Genomic DNA, 27603 nt, shown 5'->3' on the forward strand with positions numbered 1-27603 from the left:
CGCTGTCTATAAATAATTATTATACACAATACAAAAACAATTAAATATTGGTGACAGAATAATATAATATTTTGCCTTATTTTTTTCATAGAACCGATATCGAATTTTATATTTCGTATATTTTTATTACTCTGTACATCATATTTTACATAAACTCACATAACACTTTTATAATTTGAATAATTCTTTTTTGAGCTTGAAGAAAATCGTACTATAAAATTAATTGTATCAATGTTGATCATACAAATAAAATATAAAATTTAAATCAATATAGGTAACGAAAAATGCCTTAGGTACATACGAATAAATAAAAGCCAGTTGAATAAATTAACCAACTACGTAATTAATGCATAACTTAATTACATAATTCGAGAACTTATAACAATTTAAATAATAATTGACTCAAATCCTTAATTATATACATTGTGTTTGAGCACCATCGGTGTTTTAAAACATAATACATTACGCGTCACTGTAACGCGTGATATGCCAGCACTGTTGGTTGTTGGTCAGACTACCAGGGCCGCCGGGCCGACTGTTGCGTCCGTCCGACGTCGCTTCTCTTCTAACTGTTTTATTATTCGTTTTGGCTGGCTTCATGAACGTCGTCATTTTTCTGTGCTCCAAGAGATCTTAGTGTTGTTGTACACAAACCATGTGTACTGTGTAGTGTCACGTTACAAAATAAAAGGGTCTTTGTATACCTCATCACACGAGCAGATCAGCTACACACAAACAGATCAGCCCGCGGACAAGACAAGGACCAGACTTACCAGCTTCGGAGTGGTCTAATGTTTTGTTCCCCTTTAAATATATATATTGTTACACTAATATACACCCACATTAAATATTAATTGTATTCAATTCTAATTCTAGTACCGAATTGACTTATGTCCATTGAGGAATCGCTCGGAGGAGTTAGGCTTCCGGCGTTAGCCCTAATTGGTGCGCACGTAGCCAACACATTGTTTATAGAAACTATAAAGCCAAATGTTGTATATATTTTAATTTATTAGTATAAATACATCTATCACAGATAATTTATTTATTTATTGATTGATTATAATATATAAACTTATGTCCTATTGAAGCCTATTGAAGATATGATAAAAATAATTATAGAACACAGATAGCATTAATATGCATTAATTTTTTAAAAATTATTTATTGAATAATTATATTGACAAATTACAATCTATCTAGTTATTAGTTGAACATAATTATTTTATATTATATCGATATTTAACGATAACATCTGGTTCGGTATCTTTACCATAATTAGTCGCGTTTGAAGAAAACTTCCTATATATAATGTCATAAACCGTATTTTTGCATAATGTTGTTGGTCGAAGTTTACACACGCGAACAAAATTCAAAGCTGTAAGCCGATTTCGACGTTCAACATGCCCAATTTGAGAATTGGCCTGGTCTCTTGTTTTTTCTTCGATGGCCGATCGTTCTTCAATGTTCAACTGTAATGAACTTATGAAATCTTTTTTTGTTTTTTCTAATACTTCTTTTGAAATACCATCTTCTGGCATTGGTTCAGCTAAACCATAATCTTTATCCGGGCCATTATAACCCCTTTTTTCCGAATTTCCGGTAAAAAGAAGTTTTTTTGATTTTGGCCGACATCTTTTCTTTTCACTAGAAGCAAGCATTTTTTTCCTATTTCTCCTGAAGAAAAAATGTACATTTTGTGTAAATGATTCGTATAAATAATATAGGTACGTATTATAACAATGTATACCTATTATAATATTATACTTGGTACACATTATATGTTTATAATAGTACCAGCATGTACTAGTACATAATAATATAATACATATCATCAGTTTTAGTAAATTAATAAGTGTAATTAATAATAATATATGAAAATGCCTAACTAATATGCTATTCACCTGGAATTATGTCATTAACCGAAGAAACTTTCCACCTGAGTTGCATGATATAACCGCAGCTTCAACTCGAGCATTATATGAATTTCTTTGAGATTAATTTATTCGTGTACCCGCTAAATATTTATTAATTACACTATTGAATTGTTCACACACGTTGATGTCAACATTCATCAGTAAACTATCAACATTCGCTACTAAACGAGATATTATTTGGGATACTTCGCTCACAAGCCCTGGTCTTTCGGCGTCTTCAATCATATTTTTTTCATTTGTTTGTGGACTCTTACAAAAGTATGATTCACATCGATCATGGGCACCCAAAATGTGTCGAAAACTGTTATTTATATCTTGTCGTAATCCTTAAATAATAATGTATGTAATGTTATAACACAATAATAATGTTAATTTATAATCTTATCAAAAAAAAAAAAAAAAATAATAATTATAATAATTAACTTGCCTACTGATTTTTGGTTGTCTGTTTGACCATGTAAGCTATTACGATATTCAATTGCCTTAGTTATTGAAAATCTAAATCGTAATATTTTTGATTTTATATGTTTTCTCAACGAAATAGGATACTTAGTATTTAACGTCAGAGCTACTAATTTTGTTCCATAATTTCGCAATAAATGGTTGCGACATTATATTTTTATTATAGGTAGTCTAGGACCATAAGGCATTATTTTAGCTAATCTTTTTGCAACACTAGAATTTCCTTCTCCTAAACAATTTTAGAAGCTTACCTATTAGCTTATTGTATTTTAGACCATGCATTTGTATACTTTGTTTAAAACCATCACCAATACCATCAGCTTCCATACTTGTAGCACCCTTTTTCCAATTTAAAAAACATGTGTATTCAGGTGGTTGTAATTTTTTATTTTTTGTTTTCTCAAATTACACAAAACCGATTTCTAATACCCACAAACAAATTTTTTTTTGATCTATAACCAAATATTGTTTCCTGAAATTAAAAATGTAATATTAAAATGTACACAATCGATATATTTAAATTTCTTACCACTCCAGATAATGCGTCATATTTAGTTTTGTAACTTCGCTTGGACCATTGTCCATCTGCGACAACCGTACACATAGGAATTCCGTCAACATCTACTGTTCCAGCTTCTATTGCTAAACGACGCTCTTCGTCACAGGTGATTTTTATTTGTGCTTCTGCTATATCGTGAATTCTTTTGTTAATAAATCCTTGAACTAATACGAAAATACATGACGTCATACATATAATATCCGTTGTCGCGCACAATTCAGACAGTTGCGTAAATCCAATTCCAGCTGATATTGATCCGCTAACGGCGGCTTCGTTAATTGGTAAATGAGTTTCCGGTTTCGATTTTTCCGATTCAATAAATATAATAATATTACAAACTTCGCATTTAAACTTAAAAATTGATCTTAATCCATGTTTTTTTTTTCAGAAATAAACGTCATATTTAAAAATGAACAACCAAATGGTTGAACAAACTCGAGTTGGGTCCCAGATTTTAAAAACAGCACGAGTTGGATCCCGTTATATTTTTTGGAGTATATGAGTTGAGTCCCGGTATATTTTATGCAAAGGTGAGCAAGTTAATGAAAATAATTAACTAAAATAAATTAAAATTTAAGTTAAGATATAAAATAAAATAAACTTAACTCGGTAAAAGTTATATTAATTTTTTTTTCAAGTCATAATATTGTTATGGGCTATGAGATATCTATAAGATATCTACGAGATATCAAGGCTAAGTTAGTATGACCATGCCTCGTGTCAAGGGTAATGCGGATGCTACTATGACCATGACATGTGTTGGGATAATAAGCGCACCAATAATTATAGTGCACGAATGATGCATTTGAGATGTTATTGCACATTCTCAAATTCGTGTCCGAATTTGCAGCAACAACTACAAAGACACCTGGTTTCACCCAGAAGGCGGCAATTCGACGTAACCAAGAGACGCAACACAATACATAAGGGAGCCCGAAGACCAGCAACGGGAGATGTACCAAAGCTATCAACAACTGAGCACTTTCACGACACTCAGCCACTTATTTTGTTTGTTACATGTATTTTTTTTATATGCAATAAAGACATATTTCGTTATTAAGTTTAACTTTCATTCAAATTAACCATTTGGATTCAAATCTGATACTGGCACGCAACAATATTCATAAGTCATAAATTGCACGAGTATTTTAGTTTGTATAAACATTTACCAAGTTAAACTTTACTGTTGTAAATATAAAACTTAAAATTATTATTATAGTAGGTACATACTACATGATTACTATTTACTAGAAAATTATAAGCCACATCTATACATAAAAACATCTAATATATATCTAATATATCTTGTTTTCTCAAAAGGTGTTATTTCCAATACATTTTAACAGAACGTATTATTTCCATTAACTATGACATAATGTAGTATTTTCCATGTTAAATATGCGTATCTACCGTATTATTACCAATATTAATCTTATTATTGTTTGAAAAAATATTTTTAGTTTTAAGGTTTTGAAAACATAGTGTTGTTTGCTATAAGTAAAAGTGTTATCATATAATAAGTAAACAAACATTCCGATATTTCTAAAAATAGTTTATTCCTTTAAGTATATTGGTTTATGTTTAACGGGTTATCAAATTAGTGTCTTTAGTTATAAATTTATAATGTTCCATGATACAATAATATTACAATAAATATTATTTCTTTCATCTTTATGTTCGATATGTGATATTATTTCATATTTGGTATACGTTCTTTTATATTATTGAAACATTGGATTTCGACATTCATGTATTACTCGTTACAACAATACAATATTGTTAATTAAAAATGAAACGCTCAAAAAAAAAAATGATTGAAGCGGCCAAAAAGGTAAGTGACCAAATTAATTACTAACATAAAACCGATGTACATAGTTTTTGATTTATAAATAAAATTATAGGTTTCTAAAAATCTTTTTCCACCTTCAACAAACGAGCATGTTGGGAAATTAGCTAATAAAAATGAAGTAAGTTCCTACTTAGTATTTATATTGCAATAAATATATTAATTATTAGAATAATATTTACACAATATTATGTTAGTTAATTTCTATACTTGAACAATGTAATATTTATCTGTAAGTTAGTTTTTGTATTAATTTTTACACCCTTATAATAGTGTTTCATTGTAATAAAATACCTATATATTTGTCTAGGATAAAATTACTGAATGATTGATGTCTTGTGAATCAAAATCATTAGACAACAGTAGCAAATATAACTACATAATGGTATAATAAATGTTTAATAATTTATTGAAGCTTCAATAAATAAGAATAAAATATTTGTTCTAAAATTCTAAAAAATAATCAATCACAAATTTGTATTATTATATTTTATTTAAGGACACTACTTTTGAAGTACCTACAAAAAACACCTGATTTATCTGTCAACAGAATCACTGTCAATTGTTTTGATAATATATGAAAAATTAACTTTTTAATGCCTAATAGAATATTTAGATAAATTTTAAATTTTATATATATTAATATATTATTTGTCTTTTTAGGATAAAGCACAAATTGGTTAAATGCATGTGAACCACACAGTATTATGAATTCAAGAGACATTATTGAAATGGTAAGAATGTAAGATTAAATAATTAAACTGGTAAAATATATTTTACTTACATCTAGGGTTAATGTAGTAAAATGAGTTTACTTAATAGTTATTTTTTAAACGATAATGATTATAAAAGTATAATATATATCATAGCTAAATAAACATTTTTATCTTTTGAAGATGAAATGCCAATGTGTAATGTATATTTATATTATTTAATAATATTAAAGTATAAACTTAAAAGAATAGTATTATGTATTTAATTATGTTTATAACACTGTTATATTTATTACTTAATATATTTTTAGAACTATCAAACCATGCAAGAAATGGATTTTATTTTTAACTACGATGAAAAAGTTTCTGAAAATATTATACCACTTGATGACTTGTGTCCTATTGTAATACAAGTACCATGCGCCACTGATCTTCAAATAGCTGAACATGACACACCTGCCAAAGTTTCAAACACAAGTTCAAATCCTGAGTATGCAGAACCTATCTGTTCAAATCCAACTGTTAGAAAAAGAAATAAAATAAATAAAAAAAAAAAAAAAAATTAAACAAATACAAAAAAATCAAATTGCTCATGACTGGTCTATCACATGTCCTCGTTCTAATACTATATCAAACAAATGCAGTGTATCAATTTTAAAATCAACTGATTTTCACACATTTAATACAAATTTATGTGAATTAACTTCTAAAATATGTAACGTGCCACGTACAATCAGTTGAATGATGTCGAATCGGAAAGGTGTTGTGAAATAAACGAACTCTCGAAATTATTCGAAGTGTTTTTTATTTAAAAATTATTCTAAGTCCAATTAATTAATTTAATAAAACTTGTGAAAAATATTCTAAGTCCAGGAGACATAAAATATTAAACTGGGTGACGTGAAGGTGCTTGCTCTAACTCTGGTGGATCACGTCTGAATTGTGTCTAATCTGGGCCCCCTTATATATCTTCCAGGGACTCCCGCGGTACCTTCAGGTCCCTGTTGGTCATCTGCACCTGCATCCGCTTCTTCCCACGCTTTGCGTTATCTGAACGATGTCGTGCGTCAAACAATATTCCTATTATTCTATCGGATGGTAATTGTGTGCCTATAATATTTTATACCGGGTGACAAGCATACGTGCGATGATCCATCTTTGACCCTGAACGATGCCGCCACATAGTATAATTTGGTACAATGTACTATTGTCGCTGCGTTCGGCATTATTACGCCGCTCCGCCGCCGTTGATGATTTATATTAATATGTTTAAGAAAATATGTACTTAATCTCCTGCTCACCTTTAGAATCCGATTATAGTAATATTTTACACCCCTATCATAAAATGTCTGTTGCACCCCCAATGTTAGGTTATTGTTGGCTATGGTATGTAGTAATTTATATATTATATTTAATATAAGTATCAGAGCACGTTGCAAATAGAACAATATAAATTTCTCCTCACAATGATGAAAATTGATCGTCCAATAAGAACAGATCGTCGCAAAGGAAAGAAAAAAGAAAAAACAGTAGTTATTTATTATTTGCCTACTGAAAAAGGTGACATAATTCAAGTATGTTCAATTGCATTCACTGGAATTACAAGAATTACAAAAAGGAGATAAAATATATTAGCTTTACACAAAATCATAGTAGACCTAAAGAAAAAAGGGGAGGATTTAGCATTGTCAGGATTAATTCATTTGATGAAATATCTACATCCATTAAAAAACATATTGCATCGTTTAAAAGTAAAAAAGTCATTATTGTAGACAAGATACAGGCCGTAGTTACTTGCAACCTGGGTTATCTGTTTTAGTTATGTGGAAACATTGGAAGAAAAAAAGGGAAGTTAATAAGGTTAATAAGAAATCTATTGTATCATTAAGTAAATATTATAATGTTTTTTGTAATAATTTTAATTTGGGGTTTTGGACATCCACGGCAAGATGTATGTTCATTTTGTTCTGAGACTTCAGTTAAAATAAAAAATGAAAATGATATTGAAAAAAAAGTTGATTTAGAAGATACATTATTAGAACACAAAAATAAATCAAAATGCTTTTCTCGAATGATGGCTGAAAAATTACCTAATACTGTTCAAGTGTGTTTCAACATAATGCAAAATCAACCACTTCCTAAACTGAGTGTAACAGATACATTTTATAGCAGGCAAGCATGGGTGTATAACCTTACTTTTGTTATACCTAACTATTTTACAAATTTATGACATAATAAATTACAATATTGGACTATTAAAAAAATAATAATAATAATAATAATAATAAACTAACTACTAACTATCAATAATATTAAAAATAAATTATACAGTTAAAATATTTTATCTATTTATTTTTTTTTTATTTTTTTTTTCTTCAAGAAGATAATGGGCCCCACTGAACATGTTCGTGTGGGAGCCCTTCACAATTTACAATTTAAATATAAATTCATTAAATAGTTCATATAAACTAAATAATTAAGAAATGTGCATATAACTATAATATTAATATAAGTAGGTAAATATATGTTTTCTCCTCATTGCTTATATAATCCGTGTGTTCCTAAATTCAGCCGATTGGTCAGCAGCTGAAATCGAGTGTTCCTAATTTCAGCACTTCTTCAATCCGCTGGAGGGGAGGTAATTCAGCGGATTGCTATATCAGCAATCAAGTATTTTACGGATGGGCTGAAAAAAACCCGATGGATTTGATAACATTTATTCGCGCCAAAATAAGCGTCATTCAGTCATTGAATTAATCAAATTTATTTTGTCATGAAATAAATGGTTTTCGTGAAAGTTGAACATCTCGTCTTCTCAGTTAGTCAGTTCTCGTCATTCACAGTCTCGTTCATAGATATTAGACAAGTTCGTCATCAACTTAAATCAACATGGATGATGTTCAAATTATTTTGTTACACGATGAAAGTGTTTATATTAAACATTTTGATATAAACACCATGTGTTTATCGTTTGATCGTGGTAAGTACTACTTATAAGCAAAAGCAAAAGCAATACTATCTTATTTTTATTAAATTAGTGAGTTGTAATTGTTATTAAATGAACTTAGAATGTGTTTATTTCAAAAGTAATAGAACTCGTTAAGTTTTTAAGCTCTAATATATTTTTTTTAATTTTCATTGATAATCATGCCGAAAAAAAAAATAAAAAAAAAATAATTTAGCTTTGATCTGAAAAAATCTGAATATCTTCTTTTGATGGAGCCAAAAAAAAAAAATTAAATTCATATTTTTTACCTAGATAATGAACTATTACCTTATTTAACTATTATTTTTCAATTAATTTACTTAAAAATTAATAAGATATGAAATTATTTAAAACTATATTGTAATCATTCATTTATTTATTTAATTAGATCTTGATGAAGAAACACTGTGTAAAAATGTAACTGCTTTATTGGTAAAAGATTGTGTAGAGTTTAAAGAAAATCAAATAGTCTGTGTAGAAATACCTGAATGGTAAGCTTATTTATATAACATAATTGTTCAAAATTATTAATTTTATTGTTTAAAATAATATTAGTTATAAATTGTAATATACTTTAGACAACCATTAAACATTTATTAACTACACTATACATCTGTTACCTATTTAATATTTTAATTACCTTGGTATTGTAGTAGTTTTATTTTTAAAACTTAAAGAATTACACATAAGTAATATTATAATAATCTAAATTATATTTTAGTTTTTTTTCTTCATAATATATTTACACTTCTATACCTACTTTTATTTTATATACTGTTAATTATTAAGAAATATAATCAAAAAATATATTTATAAATACAAATTAAACGACAGTAGAATTATTTAATAGATTGTAAATTAACTTTAAAGGAGTATGAAATATGATGTGATTTTGAAAAGTACATCAACCAAGAACACAATATCTACAAAACAAGGTTTGTTTAATTTATCTAAAACTTCATCATTATACCTCAATTAAAAATGTATATATATATATAACTTTGGTGTTGTTCAATTGATAGATAATGATGGACCATTTGATGATGTTCAAACTTGCATTCCAGAAACCAAAATTTGGACAACTAAAGCAATAAAATTACTCATCGAAAATAGAGGTGATCTCGAACATGAGTTTAATAGTAATAAAAAAAACCATAAAATTTGGGAAAAAATTTCCAACATCCTAAAAGAAAATGGTGTTGCAGTATCTGGACAAAACTGTAATGTAAAGTTCCGAAACTTAATGGCTACATTCAGAGATAATGTACAAAGAGCCCATAAGTCTGGTGAAGGAGCTATCAATTGGGAATATTATATTATAATGAAAAAGTATTTTGGAAAAAAGGACTCAGTTATTCCAAATAAAAACACAATATTAGAAAGTAGTTTACCAAACACCTGTAAAATAAATTTAAAAAATGGAAATAACTCTGTTGAATGTACCAAATCACAACGTTCTCAACCATCTTTAATACATAATGAAGAAATAAACTCTGATGAAGATATGCCAAAAAGGAAAAAGAAAAAAAATTTCCAAGACATATTATTAGAGGAAATGAAGGAGGATCGGAAATCCAGAGATAGTTTTCAAAACAAGCTAGAAAATTTCATGGACAAGCTGATTCAAATTGAAACTGCTAAACTGGAAAAAATTTAATTACTCTTTTTTTTATTATTCAATTATTAATTAATAATACTAATACTGATATCAGTAATAATGTTTTCTTTATAATCATGTATGTAAAGCTCTAAGTTATGTTGTTTTATTTTATTTTTTTTTATTGTTAATAAGATATATGGTCAATGGTTATTGTTCCTTGGAGGATTATTTTATTTGAAGTTTTCTAATATAAGTTTTTTATTATTAAAATATTGTTAACATGTGTTATTATTAATTATTATTATTTCATGAGTGAGCTGATTCAAATTGTAACTGCTAAACTGTAGATTTAATTACCCTTTATTTTATTATCCTATGATTAATAATACTGTTATCAGTAATAATGTATGTAAAACTCTAAGTTGTGTTGTTTTATTTTGTTTTTTTTTTTTGTTATTGTTAATAAGATATATGGTCAATGGTTATTGTTCCTTGGAGGTTTATTTCATTTTGAGTTTTCTAATATAAGTTTTTTATTATTAAAACATAGTTAACATGTGTTATTGATTATTATTATTATTATTATTAAAATACAAAATTGAAAATAAATATATCAAAACAAATTCATATTTTATTTTTTATTGTGATTAAAAAACTATTAAATTAATTAGATATAGATTATAAAAAAAACATATCATCTCTATTGTCCAAGTTCAATGTTCATAATTTATATTAAATATAATATACACAACAAAGCTCCAAAATATTTCATTTAATTTTCATAAAACCTGCAACAAATGATCATTTTTAAATATTGAAAAGTTGAAATTGGGAAAAATTACTAATATAATTATTTATGGCATTTTTTTTGTTTTAAATTACCTATCTGCTAGTTCATTTCTTTTATTAACCCCATTTCTTTGATTGTTTGCTAATGAAATACTACATTCTTGATTGTTTTCTTCTGTCAATTCTGTTAAATCTGTATTCTGATCATTATTTATTTGTATCCAATCATTATTTTGTAATGCTAAATTATGTAATATGCAAGCACTAGTCACTGTAAGGCTCATAAGTTCAATTGACTTAGCTTCTAATATCCTAAAGCATTAAACATAATATTCTAATAAAAAAGTAAGACAATAATTGTATTAGCATTGTTCTTCATTAAAAATTATTAACATAATTATACGTTCATTCCCTCATACATAAACAAATTCAAAGAATCAGAATTGTTTGGAAAACCAATTTTAATTAACTATATAGTGGTGTATATGATGAATAAGACATAAGTCCTTATAAATAGTGCTATAATGACTAGTTTCTGTTTTAATTAAACATAAAATATACTTATTTACTTAAGTCTCCGGAAACGGCCAAGTAACAACCCAAAAGCTTGTTCTATTACAACTCTAATAGAACTCAATCTTTTATTAAATAATTTTTCCTTTTCTGACAGTACATGAGTAGCTTTGTAGGGAACCATGAGATTTTCTAATAAAGGAAATGCTGAATCTCCAAGGATGTGTAGATCTCTAGAAATTATTTCTTGAGGATTATTCATTAATGTTTGTCCCAAAGATGAATTTTTGAAGACCCTCGCGTCATGGGAACTTCCTGGCCAACCAGAGAAAATATAGGTAAATTCCAACTGAGCATTACATACAGCCTAAGAATTAAGAACAAAATAATTTTATTAAGAATAAAAAAAAAATGCAAAAGTATTTTACTGATATTTACCAAAAGCACAATTGATTGAAACATTTTACGATTGGTATAATCAGATCTTTTATCTCTTGGTGCATGTATGCGTATGTGACAACCATCAATACATCCGATAGTGTCGGGCATATAATTAAATCTTAAATTTCTAAAACCTTTCATTGTTGCTAAATGTATAAATATATAAATGTACATAAAAGAATATTGAAAATTAAATAATTATAATGATTAAAATAGTTTATATACCAGCTTCAGAACTCCCCTTAGGCCATATGATAAAATCATTAAGTAGGTTTGAAATAACTCGAATTGACTTATGAATTGTTCGACAAGCAAGACCTCTGCTTAAATCAAAACGATCCCCAATTTGACTAAACATAAATACAAATTTAACTTTGTGATACTTAGTTCAAAAACTGATTAATTGTTCCAATATAAAGTAAAGACAAATGTGATTACCGAAATGTTTCAGTATTGCTTAAATACCATACAGTCATCAATGTTGCCTTTTTATAGTCCACTGATGGCCTTCCAACTGAAGTATTTAATGAAATATAAAAATGGTTTACCTTGCACATACGAATCTATATCATAAATAATAAAATAGTATTTGATATTATGCAATAAAATAATATTATATAATATTATATTTAATAATTATTTGTTTACTTCAACTGAACTTCTGGTGAGTCTAAAATGACATTTAAAGTCAATGTCATCATATAAACTAGTAATCAACATAAAATTTCTTATACGCATTTTAGATGTTTTTAAATATTGACGAATAAGCAGTTTTTTTTTTTGAATCCAAAGATTCATTTAAACATTTAAGGTGATTTAAACCAAATAATAAAATAAATTTTGATAGATTATTATCCATTTTTTTATAATTAATTACCTAATATTTTAAGCTTTAAATTACAATAATTTAACCCTTAATAATTATTAAAACTATTAATTACACTTATAATAATTTATTTCATATTAAAAATTAGTTAATAATTAATTAAATAACTTAATTTATAATTTAATAATAATATATTATGCACAACCGAGTACCGACTATTTCGCGGGTTTATAATTGATAACTTATAATATGATAACATTATAGCGGTTGATGGCGGTTAAATGTGTTAACCAACTTGTTCCAACGCAATGCCCTGAATCCCCAAAAAGGTGTTCCTAAATTCCGATCAATCCGCTGAATAAGCCACTGATCTAAGTGATGAGTTTAGGAACACACGGAATATAATATTATGTAAAAAATTATGTAGTTAAATAATATAATATAATGTGATAATATAAAACAAAAATTAACAATAGTTACTAAAGTCATACTACTAATATAATAACTTATGAAGTAATTCTATACATTTGTTAAGAGTCTTTCTATATTTTGTTCTTGTAATAACCAGAGTGTAATTTTTTTTTTAAGAATCTTTAAAGAGTTGCTCTGTTTAATTTCTAATGGTAGTATATTGTAAATTTTTGGACCAATATATAAGTATTTGGACTGTGTTAATTTTTTGTGCATAGTCGGTACTTTGATATTAGATATTTGTCTAGTATTATGTCCGTGTTCAGTTTTAAAAGTAAGTTTATTTTTAATTATATAAATTACCGCCGCTTTATAAAATAATTTTTTTTTTGGTAGTACACTCATGTCAAAGTATAAATACTTTGTGTGGTATCTTGAGTCTTTTTTTAGGATAATTTTTAGTATTTTATTTTGTATTTTTTTCAATGAATCTACGTATCGTACGTATTATAGATTCTATTAATGCTTGATACACTACTCTAATTGTCTTAAGTTCTAAGATATCTGTTAAAATTTTAAATGCATACATAAGTTTTCTTAATTTATTTGTTATATGTTGTATATATAGTTGTAATATTATAAGGAAGTTTTTATTTAACCCTACCAGACAAATATTAACAATCCAACATTTCTAGTAACAATTTAAAATGTAGGTATAGACTATACATAGGTAGTTAATACCTAGTTATTAATATTTTAATTGTAACTTAGATGTAGGTAACTAATAATGAATATTAGATTTTAGACAATTACTTATTGGCTTAATCAATGTCTAATAGATTAAAAGAAAACAATACTTTAATAATATTATTTAAATTATGAAAATAATCAGTCATACAAGAACATGTGACCTTATTGGTTTTGAAGATTAAATTAATTTTACAAAAAAGTATGGATCTATTCAGTCGATAATATTATGATTTTGAATAAAGTACAACAGTATAATAGTAGGTACAACAGTGATACCTAAAAAAACATATTATAGGTAGGTACTGTTAAGTATAATGTATTATGTAACTAATATAAATTTAGTATTTAGGTATTAGGTAGGTACCTGTATGTACCTATACATAATGTAGGTAACTTACCATCAATAATGTAGTACAAATATGAAAGAATTCTACTATATATATCTACCTACTAAATACTCTAATTAGCATTAGATACTTATAAACCAGTTGAATTATAATAATTTAATTGATTTAAATTCTATTTGCACCTATGGTCCTAACTACACTTACGAACACAATATTTTTGTTCCACTTGGAATAGAACTCCTAGCTGATATCCACTTAGTTTTAGTTAATAGTCCATATTCCTCGACCCATTGTTTAATATCATTAATTGTTGTAAGATTACTACGAATCTCTACATAGTTCAACTTTTCTTTTTTTAATTTGTTTAAAAAAGAACTTGGAAGGAACACAGTGTTTTAATAATATTTAATAAAATATTTTTAAAAAATAAATAATAATAAATTTAATTGAATATTTATTTAAATAGGTACAAAGTCAAATATTAATACCTAATAGATTAGTTGATAATGTTGATAATTAAATAATAATTAATTAATTAATTGATATTAATTCGTATAACTGTATAAGACAAGTGATTATGATAAGTGATTGAGCGCGCAAATTCAAATTAGACCAATCAGGAAAGCCCAGTTGTGAAACAATGTAGGGTATGTTAAAATGCTATCGGGACATCGGGGCATGCCCCGATGGTCCACTGTAATTTTAGTTACATAAGACCACTCAAATTGTTTTGTTTTTTATTTAATATACCTATCTTCTATTATTATAATAAAATAAAAATATGGCACTGTAACGTGACGTCACTAATTGTATGCGGCGACATGGAATTGGATAATTATATACTATATAGTAGTGTAAATATTGAACATATTATTTAACATCGCGATAAGCCGATTGGTAATAATGGTTTAGTCATATTATTTATAAATAGAACAACTATGGAAATTTGAAAACAAAAGAAGTGTACAATATGATAGTCGTATCGACTGTACCATTCGCGTTAATGCGATAAAGAAATTGTTTTTCGATAAAGCATTTTACATAATTATATAAAACAAGACAGCAGTGGAATTCATACCAACGAAGTAGCCAATATAACAGCATCGAGTAATTTATCGTCATTTCAAAGACAAGGAGGTAGTGCACAAAGGCAAGCGTTTGAATATCGTGATCAGTTTAAGGACTTTTTTAACTCTTAAGTAGGAAAATTACCGTAGGAATAGATACTAAAAATTACTTTAAATGTTTATATGTATAATATTTTATTATTTTTTACTATATTTTACATACTTTATATTCATTAAATAATCAGCTGCTAAAAATTTAATTTAATACCAAATATTACAATAATTTTTAAGTTTGTATACGATAAATATAGTATGTTTTATTATATTTTAAGTAGACGAAAATTGAAAATAGTTTTTCTGCAATAATACTTTTAGCAAATTATTTACAAATATGTTTATATATTTTAGTATATAACATTAACAAAAATAATGTATTTTTTTTTTTAACGTTTATTTGAATATACACAATCTGTAAATGTTGTTTTACAATAAGTGCATGTGATGGAGGTGATATGGCTTTTGAGAGGATGGAAATAAGAAACCGCCCATTGGAGGCACTTAAGGTTAGGATTTTAGGCTAGGATTTTGGTTTGCTGGTAGGAGAGGGTGTGATAACAAAATTAAGGGAGATAGAGGCATAAACAATTTTAGATTAGTAGGTCACGACACCAGGTACGTTTTAGACGCCTTCTGGGGTCACCAGGAATAGTGTTGGTAGATAGTTCGGAAATCAGGGGATTACGATGGCTGTGGAACTTGGAGTGTGTGCGTTTGTAGAAAGTTTTTGTGACGTTTTGGATTGTTGGAATAGCTAGATCTTTATGTAGAGTGTCGTTAGATACTTAGTAGGGAGCTTTGGTTATTTGACGGAGACATTTAGATTGGAAGATTTGAATTTTGTTTAAGTTGGACTTTTTGGCTGCACCCCAGAGTTGGATACCGTATGTCCAGATTGGTTTGAGTAGGAGTTTGTATTGTTATGGGCTATGAGATATCTGTAAGATATCTACGAGATTACAAACTAAGTTAGTATGACCATGTCTCGTGTCAAGGGTAATGCAGATGCTCCTATGACCATGACACGTGTCGGGATAGTAAGCGCACCAATAATTACAGTGCACTAATGATGCATTTACTCGTGTCCGAATTTGCAACAACAACTACAAGGACACCCGTGTGACCACACGACGTAAACAAGAGACGCACCACAATATATAAGGGAGCCCGAAGACCAGCAACGGCAGATGTACCAAAGCTATCAACAACTGAGCACTTTCACGTCACTCAGCCACTTATTTTATTTGTTACATGTATTTTATTTATATGCAATAAAGACATATTTCGTTATTAAGTTTAACTTTAATTCAAATTAACCATCTGGATTCAAATCTGATACTGGCACACAACAGTATAATAGTAGCTTGTTTTTTAAGTTGACATGTTGTGATGTGAGGAGATAACGTAATTGTTGAGAGCGATTATTTAAGGCAAGTCTTTTGTTGTGAGTGTGAGTTGCCCAAGTTAACCTGCGGTCTAAATGTAGACCTAGGTATCGAACATCTTGGGCGGTTGGGAGAGGTACATTGTTGAGGAAGATGGGCGGGCAGACTATTTGCCTTAGTGTGAACATGCAATGGATGGATTTTGTTTCGTTGATTTTTATTCCCCAGTCTTTATACCAGGTTGATAAGAGATTGAGATGATTTTGTACGAGGTTTGAGGCTATTTCGGGGTCGGAATGGATCGCTAGAACCGCCTTGCCGTCGGTTAAGTCACCAGTTGTAGTGTTGGGGGTGGTAGGTTGATCTGAGGTGAATAAATTGAAGAGTAGAGGTGCTGTTACGGAACCTTGAGGTACCCCTGCGTGGATTGGTGATAATTCGGATAAGGAGAAGCCTGATCGAACGGAAAAATGTCTGTTTTCTAAATAGGATTTAAATAATAGAAAATAGTAAGGTGGAAGAATAGATTTGACTTTGAAGAGTAGGCCTTCATGTCATACTCTGTCGAATGCCTGTGATACGTCGAGGAAGGCAGCTGTGCAAATAAGCTTTTTCTCAAGAGTGTACGATATTTTATCCACAAGACGATGGACTTGGTGTATTGTAGAGTGGTTATGACGAAATCCAAATTGGGTATTAGGTATATTGGCTTCAATGATAGGAAGGATGCGTTTTAGGATAATTCGTTCAAAAATTTTGGAAAATAGTGGAAGAAGACTAATGGGCCTGTATGATTCGGGAGAGTCGGGAGGTTTGCCAGGTTTGGGGATCATAATGATGATTGAGAATTTCCAAAGAACAGGGAAGTATGACAGTCTAAGTATAGAGTTGAAGATGTGTGTTAAGAGAAGTAAGGTTTTATTGGGGAGTTGTGTAGCTACCTCAACTGTGATTAAGTCATAGCCTGGGCTTTTGTGACGAGGGGAGTTTTTTATCGCATATTCAACGTCGCTAGGTCGAATATGTTTAGGTGGGAGAGTCATGGGAAGAGGGTGAGAGAGAGAATGGTTCACTTTTTCGATTTGAGAAGGAGTGAGAATATTGTTGTGGGGTTGGAAGATAGAGTAGAGGTGATGTCGAAATATATTGGCTTTATCTAGGTCAGTGACAGCCCAAGTACCATCGGATTTTTTTAGTGGAAGAACAGATTGTTATGTTCGAAGGATTTTCCTTGTTGTTTGCCAGAGCGAGTTGTCAATAGACGAGAGGGAGACGAGACGTTTGGTGAAATTATCTGATCTAATAGAGGCTAGGAGTCTTTTAAGTTTATTTGTTAAATTGTTAAGTTTGCGTTTGTCCGAGGGATATTTGGTTCTCTGCCAAGTTTCACGCGCTCTCCGTTTGTCTGAGATTAGTATTCTTATATGTAGGGGAAGATTTATGGAGGTGTTTGTATTTGGCATTGGGGAGGATGAGGACCAAGCAGCTTCTTGTATAGACTTGGTTAGGAGGTGTACGGTTTCATCGATATCGTTTGGAGATTTTAAGCTGATTTTGAGGTTACATTGATTATCAAGGGATAATTTGAATGTTGTCCAGTCCATTTGGCCTAGGATGAGGCTTGGTTGTTTTGGATTAGCAAGAGGGGCAGAGTCAATTGTTAGGATGATGGCTGAATGGTCAGAATAGAGGTCATTGAGATTAGTTGCTAGGCTGTGGAAACTATTTGGAATTTTAGATATTAATATGTCCAAAATGTCTGGTCTTTTTCTGGGTGAAGTGGGCCAGTATGTCGGGGATGGGGGAGAGTGTACTTTGTAGTTACGATTTTGTGTTGTGAGTTCAAGTAGGTTACCACGGGAATTGTTAACGCGACAGCCCCATTGTATATTTTTAGCATTTAGATCACCTCCTATTATAAATTTATGACCAAGAGTAAGGAAGAAGTCGTTGAATTGGTTTAAGGTTATTGTGTGGCGTGGTGGACTATATACTACAAATATATTTAGAGGGGTGTTGTTAAGTGTTATTTGTATGCCACTGGCTTGAATATGGTCCGTTTGGAATTGCGGGAGAGGATAGAATAGTAGGGAAGATTTTACTATGACGGCGGCTCCCGCGTGTGCGGTGCCATCAGGGTGGTTGGTTTTGAAGACTTGGAACCCAGGAAGGTAAAAGTGTGTTGAATTGGTGAAGTGAGTTTCTGATATGAGTGCGATGTCGATTCTGTTATTTTGTAGTAAGGCCAAGAGTTCGTCTTTGTGTTTTGCTAGACCATTAGCGTTCCAATTTAGGATGAGGAGAGAGTGAGATGTTGCGTTATTATTTGACATTTTTAGTGTTAATGAGATTTGAAAGGACGGTGGTGAGGAGAGAGATAAGAGGGTTTATTATAGATTTGAACTCGTCAAGGAATTTTAGAAGTGAGGATTCATTGTTGTTTGTGGAGGTATTAGAGTTTGCGGACTGGTGACCCTCAGTTACATTAGCATACGTACGTGACCTGGGTGTGTTTTCGGAGCCTGGTTGTTGCTGTTGATACTCAGGATTGGTGTTGATGTTGAGGTTGAGATTATGAGGCGGTGGCTGCTGGGCTTTTTTGCTTGTGGTGTTGTTGTTGTGTTTCCGGGAAATTGTTTGATATATTGTGCATCCCTTGTAGTTGGCTGGATGCGCACCTTGACAGAGGCCGCATTTTGCTGGTAAATCTGGAGATTTTGTGCACGATGATGAAAGGTGGTTTTCTCCACGTTTGACATATATAGGTGGGTAAGCGCAGTATGAGCGTGTTTGTCCATAGCTTTGACAGTTTTGGAATTGTGGTATCTGACGTTTTTTATGGGGCTCTTCTATTTTTACTTTTGTATGCAAAATAGAAGTAATAGAGAATATATCGGTAACGTTTTCTCCATTAGAGTCTATGTCAATAAAGAACATGGGCAACGAAGTTTTGGTTTGGTGGTGTTTAACATTGGTGACATTTCTTACCGTGAAACCTATTTCTTCTAGAGCTGTTGTTATATCAGATTCTGGAGTTGATGGATGTAGGTTCCTTATGACTGCTCTTAGAGGTTTGTCGGATTGGAGATGGTATGTGTGGTACTGTGCATTGATTTCTTTCAAGAAGTGAATGATTTTTCTGTAATTGTCTGGGGTATCAGTTTGGACTTTTAGATGAGTTGATGTCAATTTACACGAGAAGGTGTTTGGACCGATAGTGTGTTTAAATTGGTTTAGTAACCCCATGTAGTTAAGTACCCCTTTAATGAAAATGGGTGGAGGCAAAATTGTTTTCGGTGTATTGTTAGTGGTATTCAGTTGCTCCTCGTTTTGATTATCAGATATGACGCCGAGGTTTTCGATAGTAGACTCGTCTACAGATAGAACGCTATACCTGTTTGGCGTGACGAACGATTTAGCTTTCTTAATGGCGGCTGTATAGGATGGAGATTGCGGTGGAGCGGACGATGTCGATAAGTTACGTTTATTTTTATTTTTATTTTTGTCATCATTATTTTTACTAATTATTTGGTTATTGACAATTTTAATCGGAGATACGGTTCTGGAGTCCATATCGCCAATGTTATCGGAGTCCAAAGGTCACTATGGCCGGTTTGTGTTTGACAAAGTATGTTTCGCAGTAGTGGGATGTATTGTATTTAGATTAATTTATAAATAATTAAAATATTTGACGATGTTACTTGATTTGGAGAAGTATTTATCTCGTAAGTTGATCAGCTAACAAGTTTGTATCAAGAGAGTCAGGTATTTCGTTGAATGAGATGAAAAATAGAATTTTCTGTTCAGTAGAAGTTTCAGAGTTGGATATATTCCGGGAGCGACGCGCGACGTATAAATGCGTGCGCACTATCGGACTGCCTGCGCGTGACTAATGTATTTTTAATTTTGAAAAATAAAAAAAATTATTAAACACAATACTGTACAGCTTGTATAGTATTTTAGTCGCCAGTACTTTCCCTTATAATGTATACAGCTGCTGATATACATTAAGTAATCTATATACTATTACGTAATACAGTACGTAAAATCTATCAATTTTATGTACTGAAAATGCCTGCAATAATAATGTTTCTGCAGGACAAATTACAGCAGCGACATGCACTCGCATGTCAAATAATTGACGATGGTGTCGAAAGTATTTTGGTATTGAACTGTATAAGTTTATAATTACAAGTCATAACGTACTGAATTATACATATTTGATATTTCAATTAAAAATAAGTGAAAATAAGTGGTTTAAAATAAAATAAATTATAAAGTAATTATATTTATATTTTATATAAAATGAATACAGAAATGCTCATTGAATTAGTAAGCGAACGCTCGTCCTTATATGATATGAGTGATAAAAAATATAGTTACTATCCTTATAAAGAATCGCTGTGGAGAGATATTGCCAGTGAAATCAATCAACCAGGTATGTTTACAATTTAAGCATAAAATTACCATTTTTTTTTATTAGTCAATACCAGTCAAAATTAAAAAAAAAAAAATAATACTAAATTTATTCGTTAATGTTTATTATTATTATTATTTTTTTTTAGTTCAAAATTGCAAAAAAGTTTGGACCAGTCTGAGAGATGATTACAGAAGAGCTGTTAAAAAATCTATTGCAGTGTCAGGACAAAAAACAAAATTTGTAAAAAAGTGAAAGTATGCGGATGAAATGGATTTTTTAAAACCTCATATAAAGGAAAGGGATTCCATAAGTAATATTGATGTGGTAACTGATGACGACGATGGCGTTCTATCTCATTCAGATGATGATAATGATATTCAAGTTGGAGGTGAGAATTCTGTCTCATTTGAAAATGATATTCAAAACGTAGAAACATCATTTAATACATCCGCTCTAATTCAACCAAGATAAAAAAAAAATTAAAAAAATCAACTCATTGAAACCACTTGAGACTGCATCATCTACTCTTACGAAGTATAGGTATTATTGAACAAAGAAATGCTGAACAATCAAACCCAACAATAAGCAAGTTAGATGCTATAGACCAATTTTGTTCGTCAATGTATTCAACGGCCAAATAGTTTTCACCGTACTTACAACACATTGCGAAGACTAAAGTTTTTCAGATTATATCCAAACTAGAATTAGAACAACTGAGACAAAATCAACCATCAGCCACAATCAACTATTTCTAATCAGGCTCATTACAACAACTATCACAAGTGCAAACACAACCCGTTTCTACCGTGCTTCAATCAAATCATCTGCCAATTTTCCAACACGCTCGATCACAAACTATAAATCACACAGAAAATCCTGATCATTCAAATATCAACATTGCATGTCCAAATCAGTTCAATATGTACGATTATCCTGTATCTGGTAATTATGACTACACAAAACCCAGTGATTAGAGTACGTAACTTTTCTTTATTATTTTTTATAAATCTAAATGTTTTAAAAAAATAAAATCTAACGAAAATTCAAAATAGTTTTTTTAGTATAATCTACTTTGTTTTTAATATTTTTTTTTCATAATTAAGTTGACAAAAAAATAAAAAAATGTTTAGTTTTGATATATTTATTAAATTTATCTTATTATTTATCTAATTTGAGTGATTCAATTTTTTTTTGTTATTAAATTTGAATTAGGTATGCCTTATAGGTACCTGATTTTTAATTGTCATTTATATTTAAATACATTAATACAAATTAAAAGATTATTTTTGTTTTTGTTCATTTATTACCTACATTAAGACCTTTTAGATTCTAAGCTGAAGAATGAATGCATATTTTATTTTACACTTATGTGATTTTTTTTATCTGATGACGCTTTTTATATTAGAAAAAAGTGCTTCAATGTCTGTTTTGTGTATTTATTAAATTGTTTTTTTTTATGTTAGTTTTTAGTGGTGCCAATAATTTGTGATTGCTTATTGCCGTTGTGCTGCAATAGTGTTGTTGGCAGCCCTTGATTGTTATCGACAACTGTGATAGTGGTTTTATTAATTATTGGCCATATTCGTTATTCTCGTTTCGTTATGATTTTTCTAGTTACTTGTTTCTCGTCCATTATTGGGACAAGTCCTTCTCTTTTAGGGGTAATGCCAAATATATATTAGTATAGTTGCATAACAGCCCCCTTTTTTCTAAAACCTCGTGTATAGGTGCCCTTTTTTGTTTTGGCTGTGATCAACGCTGGTTTCTTGTTTCTATTGTCTGGTAACTATTGTTTCAATAGCTTTAATTTGAATATTTATGTAATTTATTATTATTACTTTAGGGTTGTCGCTTTACCAGCAATAGAACAACTTTGACACCTAGTGTTTGTTGGTCCAGCATTTGTGAAAGGTGCGTGGTTTCCTTTATTTGTTAGCCGTGTTGTGTCGGTACCTTGCTCTATGTTGCCACGTAAGTTATTATATTTTATTGTAATTGTGGGAGCTGCAGCTCAATATTGAATACAATAGTTTTTAGTCGCCTTAGTATTATTATTATTTTATAAGGGCCGTCTGAGGCATTATTATATATTGCTAATATTATATTTTTGTTATTAAAGGCCGTCTGAGGCATATTATATATTTTGTTATTAAGGCCATCTGAGGCAAAACTTATATTAATTATTTCATAAACTGTTTTTTTTTCTGTATTTGATCTCTAAATTAACATTTGTTACCACTACATTATAACCTTTATATATTTATTTATATTCATTTTTAAATTATATTGCCAACCAGGCAGTCCATTTGTTTATATTATTATTTGCATTTATTTAATTATTTAATTTACCTATTCATTATACAGTAAATTCATATTATACTTATTGGCGACAAGTTTCTTCCACTATTATTGTGGTCAGCTTATGCGCCAACAATGTCTTTTATGGTAAAAATATAAATCTATTTTGTTCAGAAAATGCACTGATTTCTTTATAATTGGGGAAAAGAAACAAAATAGTGGACAACTGGAATAAGCAAAACCAGTTTTCGACAAAATCGATTTTTTTATTGTATTTTAATAATTAATAATGTTGTTTTTAATAAAAGTAATTATATAAAAAATAATATATACCTAGTAAAAAATAATCAAATTGTATTATATTTTAATATTTTTTTCTACGGTGTTTGCCGGTTCTGTGTTCACACTGCACCGATATTGGACGCATAGATAAGTATATTAAATAGATAGGCAACTGCAGTGTTAAAAATTGGAGCATTAAAAACAGCGCTCCCGGTGTCTGATGTAAGAACTACAGCGCTGGCAGGGCGGCGGCTACCAGAATACATTCCCGCTTTTTTTTGAATTTATCAATTGAAATTTTTTTTTTCTTTACCGATTTATTATTGTTAATTAATAGGTGTTTGGAAAACAACAGAAATTAAAATAAAACATTTAATTGTACTATAATATTGTTATATTTAACAGCATAATATAAATAATAACAATGAATATTATAAAAAATAAATAATATATTAAATATTAATTATTATAATATAAACAAGAATAATACATGAAAATTTAAATATTATTCAACATTCTAAATTAAATGACAACAAAAAATATAGTAATAAATTCTTTAGTTAGTTTGTTTTTCTTAAAATAAAACATTTCATTGTACTATTGTTATATTTAACAGCATAATATAAATAATAACAATGAATATTATAAAAAATAAATAATATATTAAATATTAATTATTATAATATAAACAAGAATAATACATGAAAATTTAAATATTTTTAAACATTATAGATTAAATGACAATTATTTGCCAAAAACAGGTCTAAATTTCTATGTTTCATGCATTAGACAAAGACAGTAGCACTACAAATCGAATCCCCTTAATATTGAAATATTGTTTTACTTTTAAACTTTGAGAATTTATTATACCTATTAGCTGCTGCTATTTTAATGTTGTCTTTTTCGTGAGAATTTTTTTTTTTTTTACCATTTAATATACGATTAACTTCCACACACCAGTGGTTTGTTAATAATTTAATGGAGAAATTTAAAATTTTATTTTCAAAATGTTCAGAGTGAATTGGACAGTTTAATATGTTTAGATTAAATTGTTCTTGAATTTTAGAAATTAAAACTAATTTATAATCTAACCGATGACATATTGAAGGAAGTTGTAAATATATAAGATCAGTTATACCCTGTATCAAACGACAAAAACTAACATTTGGATACTTGAGGTTAAGTTGTTCATTGTATTCTCTTGCTAACATGAGGTCATGAGATTTACCAACGCTATTAGTACAAATCTGACCTATACATATCTTGCAATTTTTAAACAGAATTGTATTTAATTTTTTAATTATAAATCCAGCTATATAATTTTGGGTTTGAAACTTTAAGTATGATAGCTCAGGTGTACATGCAGACTTATTTTTTACTAACCCATCATCAACTCTAGGTTCATGATATATGTTTTGTGTATCATCATTATTTATCATAGATGAAAACAGTAAATTATATGAAGCCAGAGCACCTTCTGAGAAGTCTTCTTCACAATTGCTTCCAATCGAGTGCGATGTTGTTAAATTATTTAACATCAAAGTTTTATATGCTGAAGAAAACCCCTGAGTCGATGGATTATTGGAACGATAACCAAGACTCCGAATCGCACCAAAGAAATTTTCGATTGGATCTTGGTTGAAGTTGCGAAGCAATAAGGAATGTACACCGTATTCTGCCATTACTTTGTATATGTTTTGAAAACCTAGAAAAATAAATTACATCGGAATATCATCAAAATTCTTCATTCTAATAATTATTTAAAATTTTTTTAGCTTTAATTTTACTATACAGTGTGATCACGGTAAGTGGATACACTTAATAACTTAGCATAATATGCTCAATATATTTGAGTTCTGTTTTTTTTTTTTTTTTTGCTAACTAATAAACATAAATTGTACATATTTTCAAATACTTAAACTAATTTTGTGACAGTTAAAAAATTTGTGCATGCTTAAGTTAAACAGAACTCAAATGTATTGAGAATATGCTAAGTTATTATCACACTGTATAATATGTAAAAGTATGTATACCTCTGATGGTTTTTATCCAGTTTTGTATGGTCCTTGGTTGTGGCGCGGAAGACTTTTTTTTTGTAACCGAATCAACAAACACCATAGAATTAAGTATCTTCAAAGCACTTTGCCAAAATTCATGGTGAGGGCTTCCTTTTTTTAATGCTGAACGATAAATTTTGCCATCAACAATTTTATGGAAATTTCCATTGACCGAATCAAAAAGTTTGTCGAAAAAAAGACAAGCATCAGCTGTGTCTTGAGAACTAGGATCAAGTATTCCTTTGGCTGAAACAATACATTCAAATTATAGTACCTATATTACAAACAAAACATCAAAATAATATGGTAGAACATATTAACATTTACCGGATAAGAATCTCATCAGCGCTGAAACGCGTTGGCTTAAAACCTGTGCTGCTATTTTCACTTTCATTTTTTTGATTTTGCCAGGAATAATGTGATAATCAGTAAGCCTCGGTAACATTTTTACCTCCTCGATGCTGCTGTCTAGCTTGTAGAGGTCTACCAGGTGTTGCCATTGAGCTACTTTTTTCTCATTGTTTGTCATAAACATTAAATCTTTTTGTAGTAGATTATTTCTGATGCCTTTCAGTAGATGGGGCGGGTCGAACAGATGAATAATCTTTATTCTTTCATTTCCATTACATTCGATTTCATAAAAATCTTCACTGTACTTTTTATTGTTTTTTAAACAGTAAGCTTTAGTTTCTTCATTCAATAACTTGATTGCTCCTTCATTGCTAGCCCCTTGATCGCATATTGTAGCAATTATTTTCAACCCAGTTTTTTGAATGCTGGTCACAACCTTTTTTATCAAAGCACACAACTGAAATTTATTTGTCGATCCTTTTATAAAAGTATAAGCAATCGGCTGTTTGTATTTTTTGGTAATTCCTTTCACCATGAATACAAGTGCATGGTCAGCAAATTCCTGAGTCGTTGCACACCCATCATCTTCAAAACCATCAATTTTTCCTGAAGCTGCATTATAATGTAGTTCTGCACTTAGGTTAACCTCGTCAAACATTAATGTACAAAATTTCTCATTGGCCTTTAACTTATTTACTTTTTCTTTTAACACTTGCATTAAAACTGGAGATATACCTGGTTCGATTTTAACTTGATGTAGCAAAGTAGTTAATGACCTACGGCATGGTAAAGTAAACAATGATGACAATAACTTATAGGATTTTGGACTCTTCTTATACAGTGACAAACTTAGTATTTTTTCATCCAGCGTGAATCTTCTCCCTTTCTTCTTTTTTTGAGTTTCTCGAATTTGCAAATTAGTAAACAATGTAGCAGCTGGTGATAGTTTGTCAGACAACTTATCATTGACAAAACGTTCAGAGAGATTTTCAGCAGCCTTTAATTTTTGCTTGAATGTTTTAGCTTTTGAAGATTCGTATTGGAGCTTTCTTTTCAAAATTATACTGTCAGCATACATTGATTTGCACCGTGGAGTCAATTTTGCAGCTTTATGGACACCAATTTTTGCCAAAATCCCTAAATTAGAAGAATCCAATTATTTTAAATAATAATTACAAAATGTATTGCATTAAGCAGCAATTATATTTTTTATATTGTTTATATAGTTATTATTATACAGGTGTCACATCCTCATAAAAGAAATAAGAAGAATATAAAAGATTCACCAGTTCTAGGTTTAGTTATTTTTGTAGACTTTTTACTATTGTAATCCATAACTTGTCCATCATTATCATGCACTAAATATTAAAATATAAGCAATAATCAGCAATTATTAAGCAAAAAAAAAATTGACCATGCAACTATTTCATTAATTAATTAAATATCAGCAAGAAAAAAAAAGGGATAAAATGTATCAAGAAACAAAAAGATTAATGAAGTAACACT

General features: G+C 29.5%; 2 protein-coding genes and 2 pseudogenes across 2 annotated transcripts; 2 read left to right on the plus strand and 2 right to left on the minus strand.

The window, feature by feature from the left end:
• The first annotated feature begins 4768 nt into the window (after positions 1-4768).
• Positions 4769-10160, plus strand: LOC126555619 (uncharacterized). Its single transcript, XM_050210515.1, has 6 exons — positions 4769-4789; positions 4860-4925; positions 5829-6024; positions 8892-8994; positions 9374-9438; positions 9526-10160. Exons 1-6 carry the CDS (start codon positions 4769-4771, stop codon positions 10158-10160), a joined length of 1086 nt encoding a protein of 361 aa, XP_050066472.1.
• Positions 10161-10875: 715 nt separating this feature from the next.
• LOC114122904 (uncharacterized) lies at positions 10876-12705 on the minus strand (annotated as a pseudogene).
• Positions 12706-20994: 8289 nt separating this feature from the next.
• LOC126555618 (uncharacterized) lies at positions 20995-22083 on the plus strand (annotated as a pseudogene).
• A 2427-nt stretch (positions 22084-24510) lies between these two features.
• Positions 24511-25807, minus strand: LOC126555621 (uncharacterized). Its single transcript, XM_050210517.1, has 2 exons — positions 25723-25807; positions 24511-25394 (listed from the first exon to the last, which is right to left on the minus strand). The coding sequence occupies exons 1-2, from the start codon at positions 25805-25807 to the stop codon at positions 24511-24513; spliced, it is 969 nt and encodes a 322-aa protein (XP_050066474.1).
• Positions 25808-27603: the final 1796 nt, after the last annotated feature.

The sequence above is a fragment of the Aphis gossypii genome, unplaced genomic scaffold (assembly GCF_020184175.1).
Source record: "Aphis gossypii isolate Hap1 unplaced genomic scaffold, ASM2018417v2 Contig00953, whole genome shotgun sequence".
NCBI classification, from domain to species: domain Eukaryota; kingdom Metazoa; phylum Arthropoda; class Insecta; order Hemiptera; family Aphididae; genus Aphis; species Aphis gossypii.